The sequence below is a fragment of the Drosophila erecta genome, unplaced genomic scaffold (genome assembly GCF_003286155.1).
Source record: "Drosophila erecta strain 14021-0224.00,06,07 unplaced genomic scaffold, DereRS2 tig00000000-arrow-pilon, whole genome shotgun sequence".
NCBI lineage: Eukaryota > Metazoa > Arthropoda > Insecta > Diptera > Drosophilidae > Drosophila > Drosophila erecta.
The window spans coordinates 12,032,554-12,057,682 of NW_020825194.1; the positions used below are offsets into that span (position 1 = coordinate 12,032,554).

The 25,129-nt window shown below is 41.8% G+C and overlaps 6 protein-coding genes across 10 annotated transcripts; 2 read left to right on the top strand and 4 right to left on the bottom strand.

Moving 5' to 3' along the window:
- The first annotated feature begins 8,528 nt into the window (after positions 1–8,528).
- LOC6552253 (heterochromatin protein 1) lies at positions 8,529–9,123 on the top strand. Its single transcript, XM_001980812.3, has one exon. It carries the CDS (start codon positions 8,581–8,583, stop codon positions 9,091–9,093), a length of 513 nt encoding a protein of 170 aa, XP_001980848.1. The 5' UTR covers positions 8,529–8,580; the 3' UTR covers positions 9,094–9,123.
- A 3,392-nt stretch (positions 9,124–12,515) lies between these two features.
- On the bottom strand, positions 12,516–15,269 carry LOC113563737. Its single transcript, XM_026975921.1, has 3 exons — positions 15,236–15,269; positions 13,305–13,965; positions 12,516–12,521 (listed from the first exon to the last, which is right to left on the bottom strand). Exons 2-3 carry the CDS (start codon positions 13,653–13,655, stop codon positions 12,516–12,518), a joined length of 357 nt encoding a protein of 118 aa, XP_026831722.1. The 5' UTR covers positions 13,656–13,965; positions 15,236–15,269.
- Positions 15,270–15,963: 694 nt separating this feature from the next.
- LOC6552251 (chymotrypsin-2) lies at positions 15,964–17,064 on the bottom strand. Its single transcript, XM_026983984.1, has 3 exons — positions 16,933–17,064; positions 16,357–16,719; positions 15,964–16,294 (listed from the first exon to the last, which is right to left on the bottom strand). The coding sequence occupies exons 1-3, from the start codon at positions 17,062–17,064 to the stop codon at positions 15,989–15,991; spliced, it is 801 nt and encodes a 266-aa protein (XP_026839785.1). The 3' UTR covers positions 15,964–15,988.
- A 493-nt stretch (positions 17,065–17,557) lies between these two features.
- LOC6552250 (chymotrypsin-2) lies at positions 17,558–18,641 on the bottom strand. The gene is made up of 3 exons (XM_001980809.3): positions 18,460–18,641; positions 18,026–18,388; positions 17,558–17,956 (listed from the first exon to the last, which is right to left on the bottom strand). The coding sequence occupies exons 1-3, from the start codon at positions 18,592–18,594 to the stop codon at positions 17,654–17,656; spliced, it is 801 nt and encodes a 266-aa protein (XP_001980845.1). The 5' UTR covers positions 18,595–18,641; the 3' UTR covers positions 17,558–17,653.
- A 3-nt stretch (positions 18,642–18,644) lies between these two features.
- Positions 18,645–21,474, bottom strand: LOC6552249 (serine/threonine-protein kinase ULK3). Of its 2 annotated transcripts, XM_001980808.3 has the most exons (7): positions 21,240–21,474; positions 21,024–21,172; positions 20,444–20,668; positions 19,656–20,386; positions 19,413–19,597; positions 19,270–19,356; positions 18,750–18,886 (listed from the first exon to the last, which is right to left on the bottom strand). In XM_001980808.3, exons 1-7 carry the CDS (start codon positions 21,324–21,326, stop codon positions 18,788–18,790), a joined length of 1,563 nt encoding a protein of 520 aa, XP_001980844.1. In that variant the 5' UTR covers positions 21,327–21,474; the 3' UTR covers positions 18,750–18,787. The 2 variants fall into 2 exon arrangements, with proteins under 2 accessions (XP_026839784.1, XP_001980844.1); XM_026983983.1 differs by having other exon boundaries at positions 18,645–19,356.
- A 413-nt stretch (positions 21,475–21,887) lies between these two features.
- LOC6552248 lies at positions 21,888–23,960 on the top strand. Of its 4 annotated transcripts, none has more exons than XM_026975675.1 (7): positions 21,888–21,958; positions 22,228–22,366; positions 22,427–22,565; positions 22,626–22,755; positions 22,872–22,966; positions 23,197–23,433; positions 23,493–23,960. In XM_026975675.1, the coding sequence occupies exons 2-7, from the start codon at positions 22,293–22,295 to the stop codon at positions 23,592–23,594; spliced, it is 777 nt and encodes a 258-aa protein (XP_026831476.1). In that variant the 5' UTR covers positions 21,888–21,958; positions 22,228–22,292; the 3' UTR covers positions 23,595–23,960. The 4 variants fall into 4 exon arrangements, with proteins under 4 accessions (XP_026831476.1, XP_026831474.1, XP_001980843.1 ...); XM_026975673.1 differs by having other exon boundaries at positions 21,894–21,983; XM_001980807.3 differs by having other exon boundaries at positions 21,894–21,983; positions 22,231–22,366.
- Positions 23,961–25,129: the final 1,169 nt, after the last annotated feature.

Genomic DNA, 25,129 nt, shown 5'->3' on the forward strand with positions numbered 1-25,129 from the left:
CTCGGCACATGGGCAGCCTGGCAGCAAGACCACATGGTATTTGGCTTAATGAGTTGCCACTGCCACAGTTGCCACAGAAATGCTGTCAATTATTCTTGTTGCGATTGCCGCACAAAGACTGCCGCACAATGCCATTGTTTGCCGCAGTTTGCATTCGAATAATGCGCTACTAAGCGTTTTGTGTGCGAGCGTAAATCATTTCGAATCAAAATTGTGTTTGAGTGTATAGGCTCAAATATCAAACAGTGGAACTTTCCCAATTCAAAATTCATAGTTGTGCGACTGCCAGGCAATTTAATGGCATTTGTTTAACAAACAAACAACGCGGTAAGCTGGCAAACTTGTGTGGTAAGTCAGCGAGTTCTTAATTTGTAGACCAAATACTGCACATGATTCAGAAGAAATCTGCTGCATTTAGGATTATATTTTATTGACATGAAATGAGTTAAATAATTGACTCAGTTGTGTGCCAGTTAAGCTGGCCAATTGTGTGCATAACTCACATGCACTCGCAACCAAGTTATTTGTACTATTTTCGCCTCTAGAATCTGTACGAAATTTAGTTGCTCGGTTCTTTTCAGTTTTCCGCAGTTTTCCCCCACATTTTTTCGTGTGTGTTTTCCGCGCCGTTTTCCCTGCTGGCGTTTGCTGTTTTTCCCCCTACCCCATTTTTTTCCAGAGCATTGCATTTCTATTATCTTGTGTATTTCTTTTACATTTTTCCAACGCTCAGCATTTTGTTCAAATGCAGCCTCAGCCGCTTAGTACGATTATTTTTTCTTCTCGTTCTGGCGCAAATCTTTGAAATATTTTAATGTGCTTTGCCTAGATTTATGAAGAGCCCTGCAACTATTTCTGCGCCTTATTCACTTCCACTTAAAATCCCGCATTGCCAGTTACCGCCTGCAAATAATGCTCTGTTTTGTATGCTTAAATCTCTTGGCTCTTCGCTGCGGTTTGACTTTTGAGCCTACGGCGAACTGAGGGAGTGGGCGGCGTAGCGATTTGGCGGGAAAGGGGCGTGGCAGCCAGTTGGTGCGCCATTAAGTGGCTTTCGTTTGCAGCTGATAAATGATGCCAGTTGTGCCCTGCTATTTGGCCAAACAATGAAATATGATAATCGCCAGCTTGGTTAGGTCCATAAATCCCATCGCCTGCATAAATAAACGTCTTCAAATGTATTCCCTACGCAGTTAGCTCGCATAAGCAAAGTAATCCACTTCAAATGTGGCCATCAAATGGCTTCCAATGCAGCCACATTAGTTTGTTTAAATGGCTGGAAAATAATATTAAAAATACCTATAAGTGGACGTGCACTGTAGCACATAATTAAACTAAGCCCTTCACATGAGCGACATGTAAATAATTAAATAACGTCATTCAGCTTCCGCAAAATGTTGTAATGAAATTAGTTTCCGTGGTTAGCATAATATTGCGGCTCTGAGCTTATGTGAAATTATTCAATTTGAATTGCACACGAAATAGATGATGGATGAAACTCCGGAAAATGCCAAGTGGCCAGCGGAATGCAGTGCTTGGCCCAAACAAATGATACCGCCCAGGCCGGAAGTGAGCGAATTTTTCCAGGCATTAGCAGATCTCACATGATGACGGACTAAAGTGCTTTTTGGAACCAGGTGAAGAGGACTCGCTGCTGATGCATTGCCACGTAAGCACAAATTCCGCGCCATAAATCACGGGTAAACAATTTTTTGTACGGATTTTTGTTGTCTCGATAAAAACAGCGCAAGTGGAAAAACACCCGGAAAACAACGAACGCAAAAAGAAAAAAACGAAAGAACTGAAAAACGTATAGTGGCAGTTGCGTAACCGGACGGGGCCAAGAACGAGGTCAGGTCCAAAAAACAAGATAGAATGCTATAGTCGAGCTTCCTGACTATCAGATACTCAGCTAGTGAAAGTGCAAACAAAAAATTTAGGTTGAGATGGACTTTAGACCTTCAGGCCTGGGACATTTTTAAATTTCTACATCAGAAAAAATTACAAAAAAAAAAATAGAAAAAATAAATTTTCACAGTTAAATGCAGATTTTTAGAGAATTGCTCCAGAAACATTTAGAGGTATGCCACTTCAAATTCCGATTAAGATAAGTTGAGTTATGGACTTCAGAACTTCAGTCTTTAAACACTTTTAAATTTCTACAATATCATAACATCAGAAAAAACAAGGCAGCTATAGTTGAGTGGTTCAACGAATCCAACTAGATTCAACGAATATAGTATACCCTTTTACTGTACGAGTAACGGCTATAAAAAAATCGAAAGGAGGAAATCCCAAAAGGGCCGCAAAAAAGAAGAAAGGAAAAATTCCAACGACACAAATCAACAGCGGCTAAATTGAACGTCAACATGACTTTGATTGTTACCTGCAAGTGTGAGTATATGGGATGCATATCAGCAAACAACTGGCCGCCCAAATACACACACACCAGATACCAGGAGGATATGCCAGGATAACCAGGCCAAGAGATCCGGCGATGTGGCACCCGGACCCAGAATGCTCTGTTAGCCTAGTGAAACACATAGTTGGAATTCTGGCGCAAAATTCACAAGCCGGCCAACAACCACAAGAATCCCATCGCATTCACATCCCTCAATTTGCTCCCAAAAAAAAAAAACCCAGTTGGCAGCTGTTTCCTTAAAGCAAAGACCAGGATGGACCGACCAAACAGGGCTGGGCATATGAAAGGCGAAAATATGCCAAAATGTCATTCACAAGCATGTGCAAAGTATGTCGTTGAAAGGAGCCCCTATGAAATTCTATGGAAGCTCCGAGGGATCGCCATGTGGTGATGGCATCAGTGGAACTATAGGCAAGCAGACAAGCACCTTGGCAACCGATAATTCAGCAGGCTTAAGGTTTTTTCCACCGAAGCGCTACATCTGGGAAACCAGAATGCTGAGGAATGCCGAAAAAATTCAAAACCACTCAGAATATTACCTCAAGTTCACTTCAATATGTACATTGTACATATAAGTACTATTTTTTTCAGGAACGTAATATTTTAATGTCAAGAAATTAACTTAAATACTTGCTTTTTCCAGGAACCTGCTCATTAACATGGCATTTTCCAAAGCAATCCTCTTTTTAGTTGAAATGAGTCTGAACACGTGTGCCAGAAAAGTGCAGCCGTGCGGCAGTAAAACGCTTTGGCTTTTGAAAATTTTCGACATTTACGAATGCGCTGCAAGTTGTTACGCATTTGGCGCTCTTGTCATGCACTGTCGCCCACAGTTAGACGGCTTTAGGGGGTTAAAGTAGGGGTTAAAAGGTGCAACTTTAGTTGGGGCTAAGCCATATGCTTGAATATCACGAGGTACCAGCTGCGGAATATCGCAATAACTTTAATAAGCGCATTTAGGTGAGTGGCATATGTAAGCCATAGAAAACGCTGCCAAATAACGTGCATATTAAATGGTTTAATCTAGTTGGAAGCATAGGAAGACCTGACCCAACTCAACTTGGCTTCCCAGGTGAGTTGACCCAAGGGCATCACATTAGGATAACTACAAGCCAACTAAGACCCTGCAAAATGAGCAGTTACCAAAGTAAGCAGTTGTGCCGGAATGACTTTTTGAATAACTTAAACGGCTTCAGTGTGATTGTGATTAATATTAATGACACTTACGCCTCGAGTCGCCATAAAAAGCAAACTTGCAGCTCCATTACGCCTAATGAACCGCATAGCCCATAACACATACCCCTTAGCCCCAGATGGCAAGACAATGGCCCAAATTGCAATGCGGCTGGGAGATGGGCGCATAAAAACTGCAACAGAATTTTCCCATTTGCCGGGATCCATTTTATGCGTTTTATTACGTACAATTGCCATCCAAAAGGACCAGCATCTGGCCCCCAGGATAACAGGATGACTGCCAATGTCGATGGCTTCGTTTATGACCCACATGGCCCACTTACATAGGCGTTGGTCGCTGATCAAGATGGAATTTATATCGATGTTGGAAAATTTTGCAGCTTGTCACAGTTCTGAAGTCAAACCAAATTGCATTATACACTTGGGTAAAATACACGAAGATTGTTAAGAGACCAGGGACCAGAAAACACCGGGCTTAGACCAACAAGCTGAATGTCTCGAAAAGGGACAAAGTTTTTGATAAAAGTTTTCACAAGGAATTTCATATTTTCGTGGTTGCCCTTTCAAGAAGTCGGACAACTTCTGCGGCAAGTTTACAAACACACATATCCTTGGCAAGTGTGCAATTCAACTGGTATGCGATTAAGATTAAATTCTTTTTTAGTGTAGTGAAAAGAAGATAGCCATATTTGAACTTTAATAGGCATCTCACAGAAAGAGCATCTAACAAAATATTTAAGAAATCGAAAGGTGTCATTAGTGCTATTTTATGTAGCACAATGGTTGCATTTGCAAACCTCTCGGAAGGAAACATCTAACAAAATATTTTAAAAATCGATAGGTGTCATTTATTACCATTTTTTGAAGTGCAGTAGCTGCATTTGCAAACCTTTTAGAAAGAGTATTTTAAACTACCATTTGCCTAGATTGATTTTGCATAGTTCTGTGCCAGGCAGTGTTTAGTTGATGTTGTGTGTTTACTGATAACTTTTGTCGAAAACTGAGTTGCCAAATACTTTGATTTTCACTTCCCGTGGGAGGATGAATCACTATATCCGCACATTGTTTAGTTTTGCCAAAAAGTTGGCAACTTCTCCATGCAGCCACCGCAACTTGATTGATGGTGTTGAAAATTTTCAATCAGACTTTTCAGTTGATTAATATAAATGGCTGCCTTCGAAGGCGAAGCGCTGGCGAAATGCACTCGGACAACCAACGAGAGCCATGTCAATTATTAAGCCAAGGGCCTGCTATCGATGGCCAATATGCCAGCGTTTCCGGCCAAAAGTGGAAGCGCTCCCGTCGGAAGCCGGCAATTTGCCAAGGGCAAGTTGAGTTGAGTTGGGCTTGCGATCCGACGCTTTAAGTGACTGCAACGCAATCTAATAAAAAATTTTCCGCTGGCAGGGAAACTTTTTTCTCCAACTTTTTTTTTGTCTTTTTTTCGCTGACAATCTTTTTTATTAGTACTCTTTTTTTGTCTTTTTTGGTTCGTGCGCCAGAGGATGTCGTTGTCATAAGGAAACTAAGGATTTCCGCTTTGGCTTTGCCCCGTAAGCTGAGCATCAGCTTCATAAAATATAAAAATTTCAGTGGATGTTGTTGTGTGACACACACACACACACAGCACACACAGACAGACACACACAGACAGACACACACAGAAAAGGGCGCACAAGAAATGAGTGGAGGAAAATTATGTAAAAACTTTTTTGCCAGCACGTTTAGCCACGCCCCCGGGTTATTAGTTGGTCACAGCTGTTTGGCCAAAAGAAAAGCAGCGCATTTTCCAGAGGGTCAAGGGAAATGGAGCCCAAAACACGTTTCCACTCGCACTGCTGAGCAACCATTTTTCATTAAGTTTTTCGCGCCATATTGCCCTTCATAAGCTATATACAGGAAATAAATTTTATTAGCGTCTTGGCAATTGTCTGTCTGAATGGAAATGATATAAATTTCGAGTCATAAATCATGCCCAGGCCTTTTGAGTCTGCGTCTGTGTGCTCGATGAACCGGGAAAGTGCTTTTGACGTGTGCCAAGCGCATTATTTAATCCAGTCTTTGGGATTTCGGTGCTTTTTTTTCTTGGGCACCGGTAAAACCTTTATCAACAACGGCTTCGCCTCGTCAGTGGCGAATTTCTTTATTTGACAGGCCAAAACGATAGAGCCGAGAAGATAGTGAAAATTGCACGATTTGCATACGTGGCGTATGCGTAACACGCCTGTAGCTACAACGAGATACACATGGCAGTTCGTATCGCCTATATTTTTTTTGCAGTCGTCTGGGGAGCTAATAAAACTTATTGTCAGCCACAGTCTGACCCAGTTTTCGTGTTTTTCTGTTTGTATTTGCTGAGTCCCCATTGTTCGGTCGGAATAATTTGAATTTTAGAATAATGAAGTCACAAAATGTCAGTGCGCGTTATCAAAATCATTTATATGCGAGAGCACATTTTTGGCCATGGAGGTCGCTTTTGGCCCAACAGCTCTCCCATGTGCCAGCTGCCAGTTGCCAGTTGCCATATTTTGTGGCACTGGATTTTAAATCGCTTACAATGCCTCAAAAACTGAAAAACTGAATGCAAAGAACGAGAGATAGTTTGCCAGCCCAACTGGGAATGCCAGAATATTCATGTATGTACTATACATTTGGTGTGGCTGAAATAAATGAATTATTGTTCCTGGCGTTGAAAAACTTTCTGTGCATCGTGTGTGTGTGCTGCGTTGTTAATGGGGCTCAGTTGGGAAAAGACCTTAATAACTTAACACTTTAAGTGGGACAATCTGATATTTTGTTTCTATGGGTTTTAATTAAAAAAGTGTTGATTGCATGCCATAAATTCATTTATGTGGAAGTAATATACAGAAACAACACTATTGTTTTCATATTCAAGGCTTATATGGGCAAATTTATTTGTATAAGAGTTGAAAAAAAACAAAATATAAATATGTAAGTCATGTAGTCGTTAAGAAAAAATGAGGAAGAATATGCGAAAATTGCAAGCGCGAGATAAAAGTAACCATCAAAATTCATTGCCTACTTATGAGCGCACGAACGAATTTGCCCTGCCATTATGACCGTAATGCTGTCAAAAACAAGCACACAATAATTATAATGATGATCAAATAAAACTGGAAATTAGCCCAAAGTGAGTTAAGTCAAGCGACGAATCCGAACAAAGGAACTAATGCCAGCCAGCGCTGGAGGCAAAAAGTCACAGCAAAATTGGCTCAAAGACAGCGGCTAATGAGCGTGCGATAGGAATAAAGGAGTAGAACGGGGCCAGAAACCCAAGAAAAGTTGGCTAAAAGGCAAAGATATCGCAATACTAGTCAAATACGACAGTACAGAGAGCATTTTGCGATGGGCTTGTGGCAAGCCTAAGCGTCTTAGTGGCAAATTGGGAACGGGGTAAGAGGAAAAGCCGAAAGCAAAACAAAGAGGACCAGCGCAGATGGCAAAAAGAAAAACTCAATTGCCGCACAAACTGAGCCGCCATTGTTTTCTTAATTGAGTGTCTCTTGCGAGTGTGTCTGTGTGCCAGTATGTTTGCCTACACATATACATATGTGGAGTAGCTGTGTGTTTGTGTGCGTGGTAAGCAGCCAGGACACTCCGCTCATTGCCGCCTATCTGCCGGCGGAGTTCGCTTATCAATTACACTGAATTTAGCCAGGCGCAAATGGCTTTTAGCCATTCCTGGATCCTGCCAACCCCCACACCCCCTGCAATCAATGGCTGCCGGAAATGATGGCATGGGCAGTCACATTGACTTTCGTTCCCACTGCCACCTCTCCACCTCTCCACTTCCGTGGCTTCCGATTTGACGCTGATTTCACAACTCGCCGCACGGAAATCGCCCTGCCCCCATTTATGGCTTCAGTAAAAAAGCAGCAGCTCGCTCCTTGACCCTCACCCCATTTCGATTTGCGAAGCTTCACTGTACTGCACTTGACGAAGGCGAACATTTTATTATGTATTTTCCGTGAATCTCCAACTCCTTCGTGCCGCAAAAGTCGCTGATTTATTCCGTCCACGTAGCGCTCACTGCACAGTTTGATTGCCACATTCGCATGTAAATCCTGGCCCTGGCCCCTAAAAAGTATTCTAACCAAGCGACCCAATCCCACAAATCTGTCCCAAGTCATCGCGCATAATCGAGCTTTTAATTTCGGGCAATAAAATAAAACTTTGCCGATTTAATATCAGGTACGTGGCGCCTTGCTTCTACAAAATAAAGCCATTAAAATTGGAACTGGCTTCGAAGGAAACCAGAAACTTATGTTTTTCAGTGCAGAAAAGAAGACAAAATTGAGAAATATAAGAATCCATTGTGTAACACCTTTCAAAATGTTTAAGCTGATTCACCAATTTATTGTCAAGTGATTCATCAACGATTTTTGTGGCATACAAAGTTTGCCTTTAAAAGAACAAGATTTTCTTCATTAAACAACATGATACCCGAAACCAACCTCAACAAAGTTTGTTATACGAGTATTTCAAACTTTTCGCCAAGTTTACGCATAATTTTTTACGATATTTTCCGCAGTTTTTCCTTTTGACGGCTCATCTTATTCTTATTGTTGTTCGAAAGGACTTACCCAGCATCCAAGGATCTCTAATAGATTTCCGGACAAACAATGTTATTCACTTTCTGCTATTGAATTGGTTATTATTAATGCCGCATTTCCCAAGCTGTTGGCATTAAGTATATGGCAAACTTTTCTACTTCAGGATATTAAATGAATTCATTACAATTTTTTCATAGTTTCATATCTTCTTGGCAAAAGGATATTAAAGTAGCCCAGCATTTAAAAACAAAACTTGTGTGCGCAGAAAGTTAGTTTGGTTGAGTATCTGTAGATAACAAGTTGTGAAAACGTTTTTTGTTCTGACATTGCTGTCACAACTCGAACTACCTAAAAAATAATACTATTTTAGACTAATATAAAAAATATACAATGGATTCAGACGTCGATAGTGGTGAAACCATTTCAAATTTCACGGATTCCGATGAAACTGAGGAATATTTTGTGGAGAAGATTTTGGATCGCAGGCATTATATGGGCCAAGTGCAATACTTGGTCAAATGGCTACATTACACCGATGAAGATAACACCTGGGAGTCGGCCACAGATCTGGATTGTCATTCACTGATTAAATCGTTCGATTCGCAAATAGGTCTGAAGAGGGCGCAAGATCTGAATAATCTATACGAAACTAAGGCTAAAAGGCTGAGAATTGATCCTTGCGTAGTTGTCGATAGTCCGTTTAAGCATGGCTTCACTGCTCAAGAAATTTTGAAGGGCTCCAAGAATAATGGTAGAACATCATTCTTAATAAGATTTTGGCATCTCGATCAACCTCAAATGGTGCCAAGTGAAATTGCATATGTGGAAATACCGCAGATGGTTCTAAAATTCTATGAAAGTCAGTGCAACTTTCAGGATTACTTAAATAATTATATTTCCTGAGTTTCAGTTCTGCATCTTCCATCTTTTATATCTTTTACAGACCGACTGATTTGCTATAGTTCTTGGAAAGTAAATAATAAAAGGTGTCCCTTTGCACAGCATTACAAACAATAATGAAGGCAAAATGCCAAGTTTTAAGTGATTTTGGGGCGTGTTTGCCCGGAAGGCAGCGTAAACACTCCTAATTGCAACAACAGTGCCGGCAAACAAGGGCCAGGAATGTACGACAGTCAAAATGAAGCGAAAATATTTGCATTCCGTTTTTGTGGCCATCCCCTTGTCTCATCCCAAGTCCTTAGTCCTTAGACCCATTCTCAGTTTTTGGTCGATGGGGCGTGGCCGGACGTACTTGTGCCCTATATATTCGTGTTTGTTTGTCGCCACTTGGGGTTTTTTGGGCAGTTGCGTCCAGTGGGCACGTAGCCACAATAGCAGCAAAAAGGTTTCGTTTATGCCTTCTGCACTTTTGCCGAGAATTGATACTGCAATATCCGGCCGAGCAGGTTCAGCTTCAATCGATGAAGCCTCGCTTTTTGCTCTTCGATTTTGGTAAGTGTGTGTTGGCAGTAAAAGAAACTAAGATCTATTCGAACTGATTTAAACTTTTAGAACTCAGGATTTGGCGCTTATATTGCACTGGGTGTTTATTTGCTTGAAATATACCATCTTTATTCAAAATACGCTTAGTTGCAGGTCGAAAACCAATCCGTGGAACTGGTGGAGCATTTATTCACGCTGTGCGTCTTTAGATTTTGTGTGTTAAAAAAGGTAGTATTTTTTCACGGAAATAATTGAAAAAAGGAGGAAACAAGAAATTAATTTGGCGCCTACAATATATCTCCCACATTCCAACACATCCACTTTCTTTTGTTTTGCATGGGGTCAAGGGTTAAGTGTGCATATGTACATACATGATGACCGTATTTGTTTACGTGCCTCGGCCGACCCTCCAAACAATGGACTGCCATTGTTTTAGCTCCTCCAGTTTTTCCTCCCCGCGGGCTCCACACAAGATGTAGATTAGGTGTGCGAAATGAGGGCGGATTTATGCTACCCTGGAACTCATTATCGAAATTATGAATTATGCAGTCGGTTGTGCCTTGCTCGGGCAACGGCTAATTTGAATATAAATTTAACTCATAAATATATATAAGACGATTTCCGGCAGACGGCGCCAAGGCGAATAACTCCCTTCTACTTTTTTGGGTGGAGACCTAAGTAACTAGCGGCGAACAAACAATCAACAAGAAGGCCAACTACTTGGCCGAAAAACACGACGACATCAGGTCAAGCAGTCAGCTGGAGAACCGCAAAAACAGCAACTGTTGTGAACACTTCAAGTTTTATGGCCAAAATGAGGGCCGGAGGTCGGTTAATATTTAAACAAAAGTTTCCTGTGCCCGCCTTTCGTGTTGCAACATATTTTTCCTTTCCTTGGCTACTTTTCGAGCAGGGTATCATCATCATCATCATCATCATCGCCATCTTGGCGGGTCTTTACTTTGGCGGCTTGGCATAAATTACGCTATTAATTAAGTGTCTGTGAAGCTGTTAATAACAAAATGAAGGGCAATTATCAGGATGGCGGCAAAAAAGAAAGATAAAAGCTAAACAGAAATACCCAAGGCTTACTGTATAAGTATTGTGTTGGCTTTTGTGTTTTCTTAGATATTTTTCGCTACATTTCACGGGTGCAAAATGGTAAAAAAAATTAATGGGAAAAGCCTCGCAGCAGGGCACAGTAATTAAATAATTCAGATAAATACAAGCCAGGAAAAAATATATACATATATGCAGTAACGTTGCTACCACTTTTTAACATTTATTGTTATTTTCTTTAAATAACCGGACACGATAGCAAATTGAAATGGAAACATAAGCTCGCATGCATGGAAAAACATTGTGTTAAACGATTTTAAATATTCATTTGCTCGCTATTTAAATTCGATGTAAAAATATGGCTTATAAACCATTTAATATTTACTTTCAATTTAATAAATGAATACAGACCTCTAATAAATAACTTGATTATTAATCTGGCTGGATTTATGCATTTACACGCATAAATTAATGTCACTTTCAATGATTATTAAGTAAGGAGGGAATAACATAAATAAATATGAAATGCGCAACAAAGACGCACTTTTTGGGGACATTGAGCATAAATTGCATATCATTTGCTGTTTCGCCGGGCTGCCAATTGCAATTAAATGCAATTTGTGCGCAGCGCAAAAACGACACATTTGTTGCACCACAAGGACGAGCGTGAAAAAAGCCAGAGGAAATCAAATTTAATGGCACAGCGTTGTGATATTCAACGTCCTTCTTTTTTTGTATCCCCAACCAGCGATTATAAAAGTTGCGAAATGTGTGATAAATAGTATATGCGTTTTTCAGTGATTTCCTACCCAAAATCCCAACCGCATGAAATACCCAATTCAAATAAAAGTGCGGAAACCTGGCAAACTAAATTATGCCGATGAGTGGGCGGTGTGTGCGGCGTGGGCGTGGCCCGATGAAATGAGCGGTACGTGTTAACCATCGAGCGCCGCAGAAAATAACAATTTATGTGCCAACCCAGCCCGAAAAAAGGCGGGTGAATCATAGCAAAGATGTGCCTGCAATCGCCAGCCAGTTGGCAGCTGTGCATGGCAAGTAGGTGTTAAATATTTAATGATTGCCAAAGCGCAAGCAAGCAGGATTCGCAGGATGTGGGGCTCCTTCTCCTCCGTTGCAATTCGTTAAGTGCTCCGCACACACAGACAGAGACACAGAGGCACTCACCGCACGCCACGCCCACTGGAGGATTGAGTGCATACAATATGCCGCAATTTATGCGCACAATTGGGCTGCCACGCCCATAATCAGGGCGCCAGCTAAAGGCGCACGTACTCGTACAGCCTTCCCACTACACTGGTATAGATCGTCGGCATCGAGCAAACCGCTCGACGGCCACAAAACTAATTGAAATTGCCAGAGCAGTCGGATGGCATTAGTTTACCTTGCTCCCCGGTTGGATGGATGTGCCCCAGGATGCTGATGAGCTGGGTAGGCACTCACAGAACAACGCCGCCTCATTTTGTGCTTCATGCAAATTGGTACACGGCGCGTATACGTAACGCAGTCGCAAAAGACGTGAGTCGCTTTTAAGGGTCAAAAGCTTTTACCTAGTTGGCTTAGGTGATGGGCCATAATGAGCTACGTTATTCCATTCATTAAAAGAAATATTTAAAATAAGAAACACAAACGTTAGGCAAGTTTTAAAACGAATTTGACAATTTAACAGACAAATCAGGTTAGAATTCAAAAAACCTAAGCTAATTTGGCAAACAATTATTATCTGTAACCCGCCAGAAGAAAGTAATTAGTAATTACTTAAAGCCAATATGTTTTTGGTATTAAAAATCCCATTTGATTGTCTGCTAAAACTGTTGGAGAATAAGAGCTAATCAATGTGCTCACAAATTTAATTCGCGCTGGAAATTCAAATGATTCACTCTGTTTTTACAACCAATTTATCTTTCTGCTTCTGTTTTTTGTTATGTTTTTGTTTCTGTGACGAGCACTGAAAATAAAACTGTGACAACAGCAGAACTGCCAACGATATTACTTCGTAAGAAATATACAGAGATAATGCCACACAGAACACACACAATCAATATGGGAACGGGCGAAAAACAATAAAATGGAAACATCAACTCGAGAAGTCATCAATGGATGGATGGCAGGAAGGAGGCGGAAAGGGGCAGCAGGAGCAGGAGGAGCAGGAGCTGGTGGACTATCGCTGTTTGCCTCTTGGGTTGCCTTTTTGCTCGCCCGGACAATGACAACAATGAGTAGCAATGAACCAAAATGAATGAGTCTATAAATAAATGAATGCAACGTTTCCAATTCGGTTCAATTGGTCCGGGGCAAAGACAAAAGTAAATACTGTGGAAATAGTCCACCAATGATGGTGAGCAACAAAAACCTGGCATTGTTTATCAAACAATTGATCAAAATTATGTTCCCGTTGGATTCGAGTGATTTTTCAATACTTCGTTATGGTTCGAGCTTTTGAAATTAATATAAGGAAAAAATAGAAGAAATTTCCTAAAATAAAGTGGAAATTCCAAAATGTTCCAAGGCAAAATTCCATAAGACACACAATTACAACAATGGATTGAACTCGCTGATATTTTCGGATCACAGGGAACCAATGATGCACTCACCACGCAGAACTTCTCGCTCTTCTTGGTGCACTCCTTCAGGTAGAGATGGGCGATGTCCTTGGTGTAGTTGGTGCAGGGCGTGATGGAGCCCACGCCCTCGTTGTACTGGCCGCACATGTGGCACTTGAGCCCGTCGGCGAGTCCCAAGCTGCCGCTGCACAAGACGATGGCCACCAGGATGGCCAGGGCTTTCACATGGGCGCTGGACGCAATCGATCCCGATGAGGATGCTGATGAGGATGTTGGATGCATATGCATTGTGGAGGCCTTGTCCTCGTCCACGTCCACGTCCACGTCCACCGAGTTGACAGCTGCTTTTGTTGACATTGCTTCTTGGTTGCCGCTCGACATTTTCAAATGAGTTTTGACCTTTACCACAGAGTTCACACTCACTAACACACTGCCACCACACACACTGACGAGCTGACGAGCTGACGAGCTGACGAACTGACGAACTGACAAATTGGCAGACTGAAGAACTGACAGACTGCACTCACTGAAATTGCAATTTTCACCTTGTTCCTCTCAGTGGAATCGTTCCGCTTTTTGGAAGACTTTGTTTCTACTGCGCTTATTCGGTTAATATTATTAACTTAATTGTGGTTTTCGTTTGTTTGTATTTTTTAAAACGTTCTGACAAAGATCTTCGACGATGTTCGAGCTAAAATATTAGACATTCATTTAAATTCGAGTTTAAGCAAAGCATTTGTTATTGCAGTTTTGTTAAGATCATTTGACAACTTCATTTCCACCTCAAAATACTATTCCAATGGAATCTAATAAGAAATCCTGACAACTTGCAGATAAGTGTAATTTTAAAATTACCAACAATTATTTCATGATATGGATTTCCTAATGAGTAACTTTAGAACATTTTTCCAATGTAATTTTATCTTTTTGCAAGTCACGCTGCTGAGTATATCACAAAAGCCTTCGATGCTCTGGGAACTTTTGTTGCATGCACCTTTTGTTTGGAATGTTACAAATTGCCAGCAGATGCCACGCCCAGTTTTCCATTTTTTTTAGCCCATAAGCATGTAGGCCACGACCGCACAGGGCCACACGTTTTTCTCGAAACTCGAAAAATTGTTTTCAAATTGCTTTTGTTGTAAGTTAAATGCGCGAATGCGAGTGTGTGTGTGTGTGTGTGTGTGTGTGTGTGTGCGTGGCGGGGAGGGGAGGGGGAGAGTGTAAAGGGGTGTTTGAAAGTACTTTTCTATACGTTCAGCGTTGAGTGTTTCCACGAATTTTTCCGAAAATACTTTGAGGAACGGCAGGAGCTAGCCAAAATCGTATTACGGATCTCATTGTGTGCTTTTGTTGCCTACTTTTGGGCTTTGATTTGATTTGCTGAAATATATATGAGGCTCTGGGGAAAAACAGGGCGAAAAGTGGGCGCTGGATCAATGTGGGGCCTGCAGTTTCTGCACTTTTATTCCGCTCGAAAATCAGCAAGCCCTAGTATCACGCATACGCCGTGTGGCCCTCGCAGCAGCAGCCAATTAACAAGTCATTTCTGTTCTTCCTCCTTTTTTATGTGTTTCTGTTTTTTAATTAAACGAATGAATGCAATGAGTTTTGGGTCCGTCATAATGGGCGACCTTCCGCATTCTGTGCTGTGGCAAATGCAATATTTTTTCCACATTTTTTGGCCGCCTCAATGGCAAGCGTAAAAACACAAAAACTGCAGAAACATCGTCGACATGATCTTTGAATTTGTATATACAGATAAGAAAAACTGCAAAACACAACTCTCAAAAAGATACCAAGCGTTTGTATAAATTGCTTTTTAATGAGATTTCAAGCTTGATACTCGTTTTATTTGTTTATTCGTTTTTTTACACAATTTTTTTAAACAATTGTTTCGAATTCAAAAACACAAAACCAACGGACAAAAACTTTTGAATTATTTCAAACTGCGTCCGCCCAACCGTGCGTTCCGTTTGAGTTGAAAATGTTGACTGCAGTGCCAGAAGTTGAAGCCGCGGCCGTAGAACCATCAGCATTAAGAAGCATCCGCAGCAGCAGCCGACGGGGCGTATGAGCGATTTCGATTCGTGTCGGGTGACTTCGTATTGGTCCAGTGACCCAGTGCTGCTCAAACTGCTCACTTCTTCATTTCGGTGCTAATGAAGGTCTGCAGCACAAATATTTGCAGGCGAGGGAGTTGCAGGCATCCCGAGACCTTCAAAAGCCACAATAAGGGATTTGAAAACTATGTTTTCCATTGGGACTGAAAGTATATGTTCAACACCAGTTGGCAGCAGCACCCCTATTGATATAGCCCACTTGAAGCGCTTATAATAAGTACAAAACAAATAAAAAAATTAAACATAATTCACTTCGTCCCTAACAATTAATATCAAGTTCCATTATATATAATTTTAAATTACAGTTTGATGAGCACCAGAAACAAGCGCCAATTTCGACTACAGTTTTATGAATACTTTAAATCCACACGCACTGCATTAAACTGCTTGCAAAGTGACAACCAAATCCACTGCTTTGGCGCCAAATCAAACTCGTTTCAAATCAACAATATGCTTACTTTATAGGTAGGAATATAATTCCCAATATTTATTGCCCCTTATGGGCTTTATAATTATAGCACAGATATTTGGCTTATCGCCCCAAAGGAACAAGTCAATACTGCCGATTTGATTATTTATTAAGTGGTTAAATTTTCAATTTATTGAACAATATACTTTGTGTTTAATCCAGTCAACGTACTGGCTGACCTTGGTGTAGACACCCGGATAGGGAGCCACGGTGCAGGGCTTGATGCTCCAGGACACGATGCCCACCTGCTGGCCATTATAGATGAGTGGTCCGCCCGAATCTCCGCTGCACTGACCCTTTCCCCCTTCATCAACTCCGCCGCAAATGTGATATCTGGGATCTGTTTGGCCATTGTGTCGGGCGGTGCACTCCTCATCCGAGTAAATTTTCAGGGAAACCTCCTGTAGGGTTTTCTGCACACTTCCATTGGTCTAAAAAAGGGCATACTATAAAATAAACCCATTTAAAAATGTATTTTCCTATGGAAACCCACGTCATTGAGACCCCAGCCGATGAGCACTCCCTCAACGCCAGCAACTGATTGAGGCACAGCAAAAGCCTGAACTGGCAGCTCCACTGGAGCCACAGAGACACCATCGAACTCAAAAGGCTCCTGCACCAACAGCAGCGAGATGTCATTCGCATTTCGGCGAGTGCGATCGAAGTCCTCGTGCTGGATGATCTTTTTTATGCCCACCACATTCGGACCCACGCCACTAATATTAGTCACTCCAAACTGAATCGATAGGGTATCCGCAGGACGACCATTGGTGCAATGAGCAGCGGTCATCACAAATAGTCTGGAGATAATAGATCCTCCGCAGGAATGCGAGCCATCATAGCTCCGCAGTGATACCTTAGATTTGATCCAGAAATTAACAGATTAAAATGTAGAATCTGTACTTTTTAAATTGATTAAAAATAATATATTTTTCATAAAATACCAGAAACCTCTTTATTAAATCCAAAATTCAATTCGTAAATTCAAATTTTTGAGACACTTCTCGGATTATTTCTTTTGTTCTATTTTTGGTTTAACTCCGATCATATTTAACTTAACTTTTCTTACCACGAAAGGATATTTCAGGATACTAGAGTCCGTACCATTGACCACCCTTGATATGGGGGGCGCGGCCTGACCAACCGTAGTAATGGTCAGGAGAACGATTAAAGTCAGACTGAGATCTTGATTCGACAACATTTTTGGCCAAAAACTGATACTCGGGGCTCGCTACCGCTTTTATAAGCTCGTCGAATATGAGCGATTAATATTATTTACGGCTTTAGATTGAAGGTCATTAAATCTGTTGTCATTTATGTACATAAAATGGTACTCGTCGGAACCACTAAAACATTCAAAAATAGCCAAAATGCGCAAAACTCAATGGATTTCCTAACGAAATTTATGGCTAAAAACAAAATAAAGCTATCGGTCATAAGTATATGTTCGTAAATGAAAGGAAACAGCACTTGTTATTTAGAGTTAATTGTTAATATTTTTGTGATTACATATATGTATTTAATTTATTTAATTATCTACCAACAAAATATAAAATAAGTAAATAAAATAAATAATCAAAAAATAAGAAGCTCTTAAGGATTGATTAAATCCAATGATAGGAAATGGGAAATTAACCCAATATTATCAATATCCTTATCAAAAAACAGGCAAATCCCAAGTAACTTGACACCGATTTACGGCTTAAAAAAGCACCAATTTAATCAATATCAGCATTATTTATTGCAGGTATGGTATAGCCAATGCACTGTCCACAAAGATAATGGGATGACTAGGCCAAAATTATCTGGTTCCTCCTGATCCAGTCGATATACTGGCTGACCTTGGTGTAGACACCCGGATAGGGAGCCACGGTGCAGGGCTTGATGCTCCAGGACACGATGCCCACCTGCTGGCCATTGTAGATGAGGGGTCCACCGGAATCTCCGCTGCACTGTCCCTTGCCGCCCTCGTCCACGCCTCCGCAGATGTGGTACCTGGGATCCGTGCTACCGGCGTGACGTTGGGTGCACTCCGCGTCGGAGTAGATCTTCAAATCCACCTCCTGCAGTGTGGATTGGAGGTATCCGCCAGTCTAAAGAGATTTACGTAGAGATTAGTGGCTTAGACACAAAGCATGATCGAAATCGAGATCGAAACCAACCTCATTGAGGCCCCATCCGATGAGCACTCCCTCGCCACCGGCATTCGTTTGAGGTGTGGCATATGCGAGCTCCGGCAGCTTTACGGGTGCAACATTGATGCCATTAAAGTCGAAGGGTTTCTCCACGAGCAGCAGGGAAATGTCGTTGGCATAGTTGTTGTAGGGATTGTACCTCTCGTGCTGGATAATCTTCTTGACGCCCACCACATTCGGACCGTATGCGCCAATCGTGGTCACTCCATACTGAACGGACAGGTCTACGGGTCTGCGTGCGTCCGTACAATGGGCAGCAGTCATCACAAACTGCTTGGAAATAATGGAGCCGCCACAGGAATGCGAGCCAGTGGATCCACGCAGCGAAATCTGAAGTGCATTAAGGTAAACATTATTTTCATTCATTTCACCCATTACTGTTGGACTGTCGACCAACTAACCACGAAGGGGTATTTCTCCACGCTGGAGTCCGTGCCATTGACCACACGTCCCATTTGGGGAGCACCATGGGAAATTCCCACGATGGTCAAGAGGGCGATGATGGCCGTCAGACAGAGATCCTGATTCCGCGACATTTTCTCAGCTAAAAATGAGCGCCTATCGTCCGACGGCCGCTTTTATAAGCCTTCTGACATTGCCCATATTGATATTGATTACGATAATTTACAGCAATTGATAGGACTGATAGGAGATTAAAACTACTCGATTAAAAGAGAGCGCCACTATCGCATTCTTGACCAATATAAAACGAAACTGTTTCGGTTATGTTTAAACAATTTTAATCAAATTAAGCACTATGATCAAAATGAAATAAAGTAGCGGCGGATTTGACCAGCCCTGGAATGTGACGGTTCTCAATGAAGTGCGCTTAAAATAGAAAATCAAATGGTTTAAAACTTAACAACGGTTTTCAGCTGCAAACAAGAGGGTCAGTATACAAGTAGAAGGCCTCGGTGTTAGGACTTACATAACAATTACGAATACGAATACCAATAAATACATAATAGGGTTTTGGGGAGCGTTACCAAAGCGTTCATGATAATGCTGTACATAGAAAGCGAGTCTAGGAGAGACATTTGTATATCTGTATATTGTATATAAGATCATAGAAGGCTACGTGACTAAGCGATGCTCCTCGCACATCGCATCGACCTACAAAAATACTCTAACAAATGCGCACCAGGCGCCGAAAATTGCTCATCGAATTCAATTATATTTTATGTTGTCTACTGTATGCTGCAGCTGCGTACCGTGGACAGCTTCTGCTCCTCCTCGTCCAAGTGCTTGGCGCTCAAAATGCTCTTGATGCTCTCCGCCTCCTTCATCCAGAACTCCAGCTAAAAATGGTTCTTCATGGGTCAATTTGTTAGCATTTAGTGCACATTTAGCTAACCTGCTGCAGCAACAGATTGCGGCGTTCGCCCTTTGGTTCATTATTCACGAACGGCACCAGAATGCCCAGCGCTGAGGTATACGACTCCAGGGCTGCGTCCAGCTTCCGTTCGTAGAGGTATAGCTCACCCTTCCGTCCGATTTCCAGGCCAGTCTTCAGGGACGGACTTGAGTTCGAAAGGGCATCTTGAATGGAGGAGCGGTATTATAAAATATCAAATTGGCATAGCAATTCAAATCGTACATAGCTGTTTATAGCGGGCATCCGGTTCCAGCATCTCCGCGACCCGCGAGCTGCTGGGCTGCGCAGCGGGTAACTGGGTAGCTGGAGAGGACTCTTGGTTAGCTGTGGCAGCTGTATCCGCTTTTCGCTGCCGTTCAGCCAACATCCTGTACTCGTCCTCGATTATGCAATTCTTGATTTCCTCGGCGCGCTTTGTGTAGGACAAGGCACGATTGCGCAATGCCAGCCGCTTGGTGGCATCCGCCTCCTCCGTGATTAGCGGCACAAAATACTGCAGGGCACTGCAGTACAGATAGTAAGCCTCCTTGTAGTTGCGTTTCTCATCGTAGGCGCATGCCTGCGTGACCAGATCAATGGCCTTTTGCAGAGTGTGCTCCGTGGGAAACGTCTTGAGATCGAGAAAAGGATGCGCAAAAAAGTCCGCAAACGAAATGCGCGCCGTGGGCTCGTGGGCTAAAAGGCGACGCAGGAGATCATGGCACTCGTTGCTGATCCGAGCGTTTGGTGGCAGTGTTATGGCCTCAGCCTTCCTGATCCGCAGCAATAGCTCCTCAATGGTACGCGAACTATAAGGCGCCTTGCCGAATAGACATTCGTAGAGTATCACCCCGATGCTCCAGAGATCCGCCTTGGCATCGTACTGATGCTTGCGCACAATCTCCGGCGCCATGTAGAGTGGCGATCCTTTCAGCTGTTGATTGATTTCGCCCAGTTTCAGGTGCTGAGCAAACCTACAACATATTAGAGTTATTAATACATGTCTATTGCAATACTACTTTGGTAACTACCCAAAGTCTGCCACCTTCAAGGACACATTATTGGCTCCACGGGTGAGCAGCAGGTTCTGTGGCTTAAGGTCGAAGTGGGACACATCATTGGCTCGCATGTACTGCACAGCGGCCGCCAGTTGGCGCAGAAAGTAGCGACAGGTGCTCTCCGGCAATGCCTTCTTGGTTCGTATAAAAGCGGATAGATTGCCGGCATTGCAATACTCCAAAACGATGTAAATGTTTCTGAAATAAAGCAGAACTATTACTTTTGCACGTGGTATATAGTTTCTAAAGAAAACCGATATCAGCTAATTAGTTACGCGGAAATTTGTCAAATCTAGATGAACGTTACAACAATAGTGATTGCACAATAAGACAGCCTAGTGGTATGAGTTACACCGATAATATGATAATTATTTAAATTGAAGCACTGATATTAACATCCAACATATTTTATGTATACCTAGACTAATACCTATACCCCTATTCAGTGGTTCGGATTGCAAGCTGGACCTGACACCACGTGAGGTCCTACATATATGCTAGCCCTGCTAGAAGGATGAATCATCGACTGATTGTATGGAACGACGGTGCATACTTGTCGTCCCAGAAGAAATCCTGCAGGGTCACAATGTACTTGTGCTTGAGTTCCCGGAGGAGGCGTATTTCGGTGATTAGGTTTTCCCGCGAGGTTTGCGACAACGTCGACATTTCCACATACTTGATGGCGTGATAAGTGCGCTGTTTCTGAAATACAAAAACGTAAATATTAGACCCTTGGTGCTATGTGGTGTGTATGTAACTGGTGTCCCACTTTGTGCCGCGCTTTGTAAACGGTCGCATAGCTGCCAGCTCCGAGTTTTTCGAGAATTTCGAAGTCCGTGATCCGCGGCAGTGACATGTTGAGCCGGTCATTTAGTTCTGATACCAAATATGTCCAAAATTAAATGTTTATGTTTTCCATTGGTCGATTGTTTTCGCCCTCCTCTGCTCACACACACATAAACAAACACACATACGCGCGCGCAATCCAGGGCTTCGCATTCGTTCTCGATAGCGCAATCAAATTGCTGGAGTTAATCGATAGCAATCAATTGAAATCAAATTATATGGCGTTATAACACAATTGGATTTCATTGAACATATTCAAGTTTTATTAGGAACTTATTCATCAGATACAAATTAAGGTGTTTTATTTTTTTTTGTAAATCAGGAACGAACTTTAAATATATGATTGACAAAGGAGGTACTACATTTTATTTTTAAATGTTAAAAGCTTACGTATGCGTATATGTCATAACCATAAACACCTCACTTATGAATACCAATTTAATAATTTTCCTTACATCCAGTATAACATTTAAATTACTAAATAAGCGGGCGCCCACTTAAACAGCTGATTAGACAGTGCTGCCCATCGTAAGAAATATCGATAGCACTTGTTGCTGTATCGGTATTCCCTACTTTTCATTATTGCATCCCTGGAATTCACTAAGCCCTGATTCGTGTGTTTTGTTTTTGATGCGTTGCGAGGTGATTAATAATTCGTTTTTCATAGGTAAATAAATGCAATGGCATTTCAATTATTGTTTCCCGAAATCCCCTACAGACACTGCAACAGCCTAAGACTGATTTACATAAAGTTAACCGCCTTTAAAAGTGCCAAAAACGCGGCTAAAGTTTTCGAAAATGTTAAGCCTTGCTTGACACACCCAAAAACACAAATTAAGCAAACACGCCCTGGTCAATAAACGAAAATGAATGGAACGCGCTTACTAACGGTTATGTTTTAAATGTTTTAGTAGCTGATTGAGGAATTGACAAAGGACTTTCCTTCTTATACACCTGACGAGACTTACAAGGCTTCATGATGAATTACGGTAGGAAAACGCCCTCCACATATCGGTCCAATCCGTCGGTTTATTCCCATGCTACGGGAAGGTAAGCTTTCCATATAATCTTTATAGTAACATGTCCAAGCTGATAGATATAATCCTTCAGATCCTCGACGAATTTGCACTCCAAGATGTCCCGATCCACGCGGTCCGTCAGGATTCCGTGGTACCAGCGACCGTTGCTCAAAAATAACCAGTACATCGACATACAGAAGGGTGCCATGCTGGTCGGATTGTTTGCCATTGTAGGATCTGAAAATCCTTGCAGAGAAAGTCCTTTTTTGTAACACGAAACTTCCTTGCAGTTCCTGTCCCTCTTCACCATCGCCACGAGCATCTTCGACATCTACTGCTATGCGATGGCTGCGCCAGGATCCACGCATTATGGCTACTACATCATATCCTATGAGTTCGTCTATGTGGGCAACAAGCATGGTAAGCTTATTGGTGTATTTTACGATTTTATATAACATTTTTGAACACTTTGTCCTATTGGAAATCGTTGTCCTAGCTTGGAATATCCTTTTACTAACCACCTGATCTATTTGCAGTTCGCAACATGCTGATTGTCTTTGCATTGTTCTCGCTTATCATGGCGCTGATAAACTTTGTCACCAGTGTCCTACTCTGCGTGGCTCTGCGCAAGGTAAGTTTTAGTGCTGGGTATCCTACAGCTGTTGCATGCAATTCATTTACATTTTTCATTGCCCGAAAGCATAAAAAACTGGGAGAACAGAAACGCTTACTGAGCAAAAGGGTAACATACTCATCCTGCACAGTCACAACCAAGAAATTAGCACATAGTCCCATCAATTGGCAAACGAGTATTTGTGTCTAAACCCATTGTAATATATGTTTTTTATAATGCTATCATAGGAATACGAGAGGAAGGTAATGCCCTGGCTGTGGTCCTTTGCCATATTTACTGTTTGGCGGGCTTTGGCACTGATCTTCTTTGCCATTGTCAATGATCTGTACTTTGCCTACAATGTGCTTATGGTGCTCCTGTGGACCATTTTCTGTGTGTTGTCCATCTATGGATGGGCCTTGGTGTACTCTCTGTTTTTGGAACTGGTGGACCTGACCAAACTGGAGGATCTAGCCCATTTACGCGTACGTTCAACAAGCAATCATATCCAACATATGACTAATGATTCTAATTACCGTTCCAGATGGGCACAATGGCTTCCCTGCACGCATCCACCGCCAACTCACTTGCAGGATCGCGACCAACCACCCCACACAGCACTGTGTCCACCATGCCCGTGGGCTAATAAAAGTATTTTCCATCCATCTATGGGGCTCACAACGAAATTGCACAATCTATACCGTCCGAAAGCAGCACAAGATTACCCTGATGCTTCGCAATCAAACATTGCTTAAACTATAGTGTACATTCCATCCACCAGTTCAGTGCCTTAGAGATGCGCCTCTCGAATACCACAAATTTTAACCGCGAATCTGCGTAATTAGTTGTAAGTCTATTCCGTCCAAACGCATATGTATGTTTTTCTTATACTGTTGAAGAATCTCTGCCTTTATGTATGTCAACATATCGTGTTTTTTATATGCATATATACTAGATGTACAATCCGAATTGTAGCCTAAAAATATAAATATAAAAAGTACGAAACGAAAAATATGAGTCTAATGACACTTCGACTCGGTCCATTTTCGGGCGTTACCCAAAAACGCCCACATTTGACAGCAGTTCATCTCAACTCATCTGCGTCGAGCGATAAAATGTTGTATGATAATCTAATTCACAGAATTTGCTTGATCTTTACTGTTTTATACATGCAATTTTAAATTAAATCCTTTAAAAATTGGTTGGAAGAATTGTAACTTTAGGGTGCTAGATGAAAGAGCTCTTATAGAAGTTCAATAGATGTTAAAATCCTAACCAGATGCAACTACCAATAATCGAAAGTGGATCCCACTATGTGCATCTGGAATTTCCAGGCCCCCATCAATCTGTGGAACACAATGTCTGGGACTTGTTTGCAGCGTTGAAAGTCAGAGCTCTGGTCATTAACACCCGAAATTATTAGCCCCACACCGCAAAGTGGGGCATTTCAAGTACACACGGGCACAAACAAACATTCGCCGTGGGATGTGCGGAGGCCAAACGAAGTTCAATCAACTGCTTTTGTTAATCGTTCCATGGATGACGACAACTCCGGCGATATTTGTATGCGTCGTTCTATTTGCTGGTGGTGATAAACTCCAAGCTCCTTTTCCACCCTATGTCGCACACATTTTCCTCCTATACTGAATGTTTTCTCATCTTGTAAGAGCATTCTGGTTTTCTCGTTCAAGTGGGGTAATTTGAACAATTGCAATTGGAATTCAGCTGGAAAACAAACTACGTCATCGAGTTTCGATTCCTTGTGGTCTTTGTGCTATCTTATTCTCGGGGCTGACATTTTTATCTTTTTTATAGCCATATCTTGTGTAACTAAAAAATGAACCAACAATATTTATAGTAATATATAGCAAGAAAAATAGTGTAAGCTCCATCTTTCAGTATATAAAAAATAAACTATAACTGTGAAGTGGAGAAAATATTTTTGTTTGGGTAAATGTTAAATTTAATACATTTTTTGTCAGAATATTAGTACACTTAAATCGTTTAGTAATTTTCGCTGTTTTTAGAGTGCATTATACTCCTTGTTTAAAATTTCTACACATGGTCCTTTGTCTCTCATCTGTGAATGTCGTTGTCGTTGTCGTTCTACCAACAGAACGCAATTTGTTGCATGCGCCGCTGCCTTATCCAGCTACAAAAAAAGCTACGCAGCAACAACAA

What these genes read in the sequence shown, in the direction of transcription:
- LOC6552250 (XM_001980809.3), bottom strand. Translation starts at nt 18,594, where the DNA reads ATGTCGCGGAATCAGGATCTCTGTCTGACGGCCATCATCGCCCTCTTG. An exon ending in TGGAGAAATACCCCTTCGTG is followed by an intron (nt 18,389 to 18,459) that starts GTTAGTTGGTCG and finishes AATGCACTTCAG; the next exon opens with ATTTCGCTGCGTGGATCCAC. An exon ending in TCGGATGGGGCCTCAATGAG is followed by an intron (nt 17,957 to 18,025) that starts GTTGGTTTCGAT and finishes AAATCTCTTTAG; the next exon opens with ACTGGCGGATACCTCCAATC.
- LOC113563737 (XM_026975921.1), bottom strand. Translation starts at nt 13,655, where the DNA reads ATGTCGAGCGGCAACCAAGAAGCAATGTCAACAAAAGCAGCTGTCAAC.
- LOC6552253 (XM_001980812.3), top strand. Translation starts at nt 8,581, where the DNA reads ATGGATTCAGACGTCGATAGTGGTGAAACCATTTCAAATTTCACGGAT.
- LOC6552249 (XM_001980808.3), bottom strand. Translation starts at nt 21,326, where the DNA reads ATGTCACTGCCGCGGATCACGGACTTCGAAATTCTCGAAAAACTCGGA. An exon ending in TTTACAAAGCGCGGCACAAA is followed by an intron (nt 21,173 to 21,239) that starts GTGGGACACCAG and finishes TTTGTATTTCAG; the next exon opens with AAACAGCGCACTTATCACGC. An exon ending in GCAATCTGTTGCTGCAGCAG is followed by an intron (nt 19,357 to 19,412) that starts GTTAGCTAAATG and finishes AACCATTTTTAG; the next exon opens with CTGGAGTTCTGGATGAAGGA.
- LOC6552251 (XM_026983984.1), bottom strand. Translation starts at nt 17,064, where the DNA reads ATGTTGTCGAATCAAGATCTCAGTCTGACTTTAATCGTTCTCCTGACC. An exon ending in TCCTGAAATATCCTTTCGTG is followed by an intron (nt 16,720 to 16,932) that starts GTAAGAAAAGTT and finishes ATCAAATCTAAG; the next exon opens with GTATCACTGCGGAGCTATGA. An exon ending in TCGGCTGGGGTCTCAATGAC is followed by an intron (nt 16,295 to 16,356) that starts GTGGGTTTCCAT and finishes GCCCTTTTTTAG; the next exon opens with ACCAATGGAAGTGTGCAGAA.
- LOC6552248 (XM_026975675.1), top strand. Translation starts at nt 22,293, where the DNA reads ATGATGAATTACGGTAGGAAAACGCCCTCCACATATCGGTCCAATCCG. An exon ending in TATTCCCATGCTACGGGAAG is followed by an intron (nt 22,367 to 22,426) that starts GTAAGCTTTCCA and finishes ATAATCCTTCAG; the next exon opens with ATCCTCGACGAATTTGCACT. An exon ending in AGGATCTAGCCCATTTACGC is followed by an intron (nt 23,434 to 23,492) that starts GTACGTTCAACA and finishes TTACCGTTCCAG; the next exon opens with ATGGGCACAATGGCTTCCCT.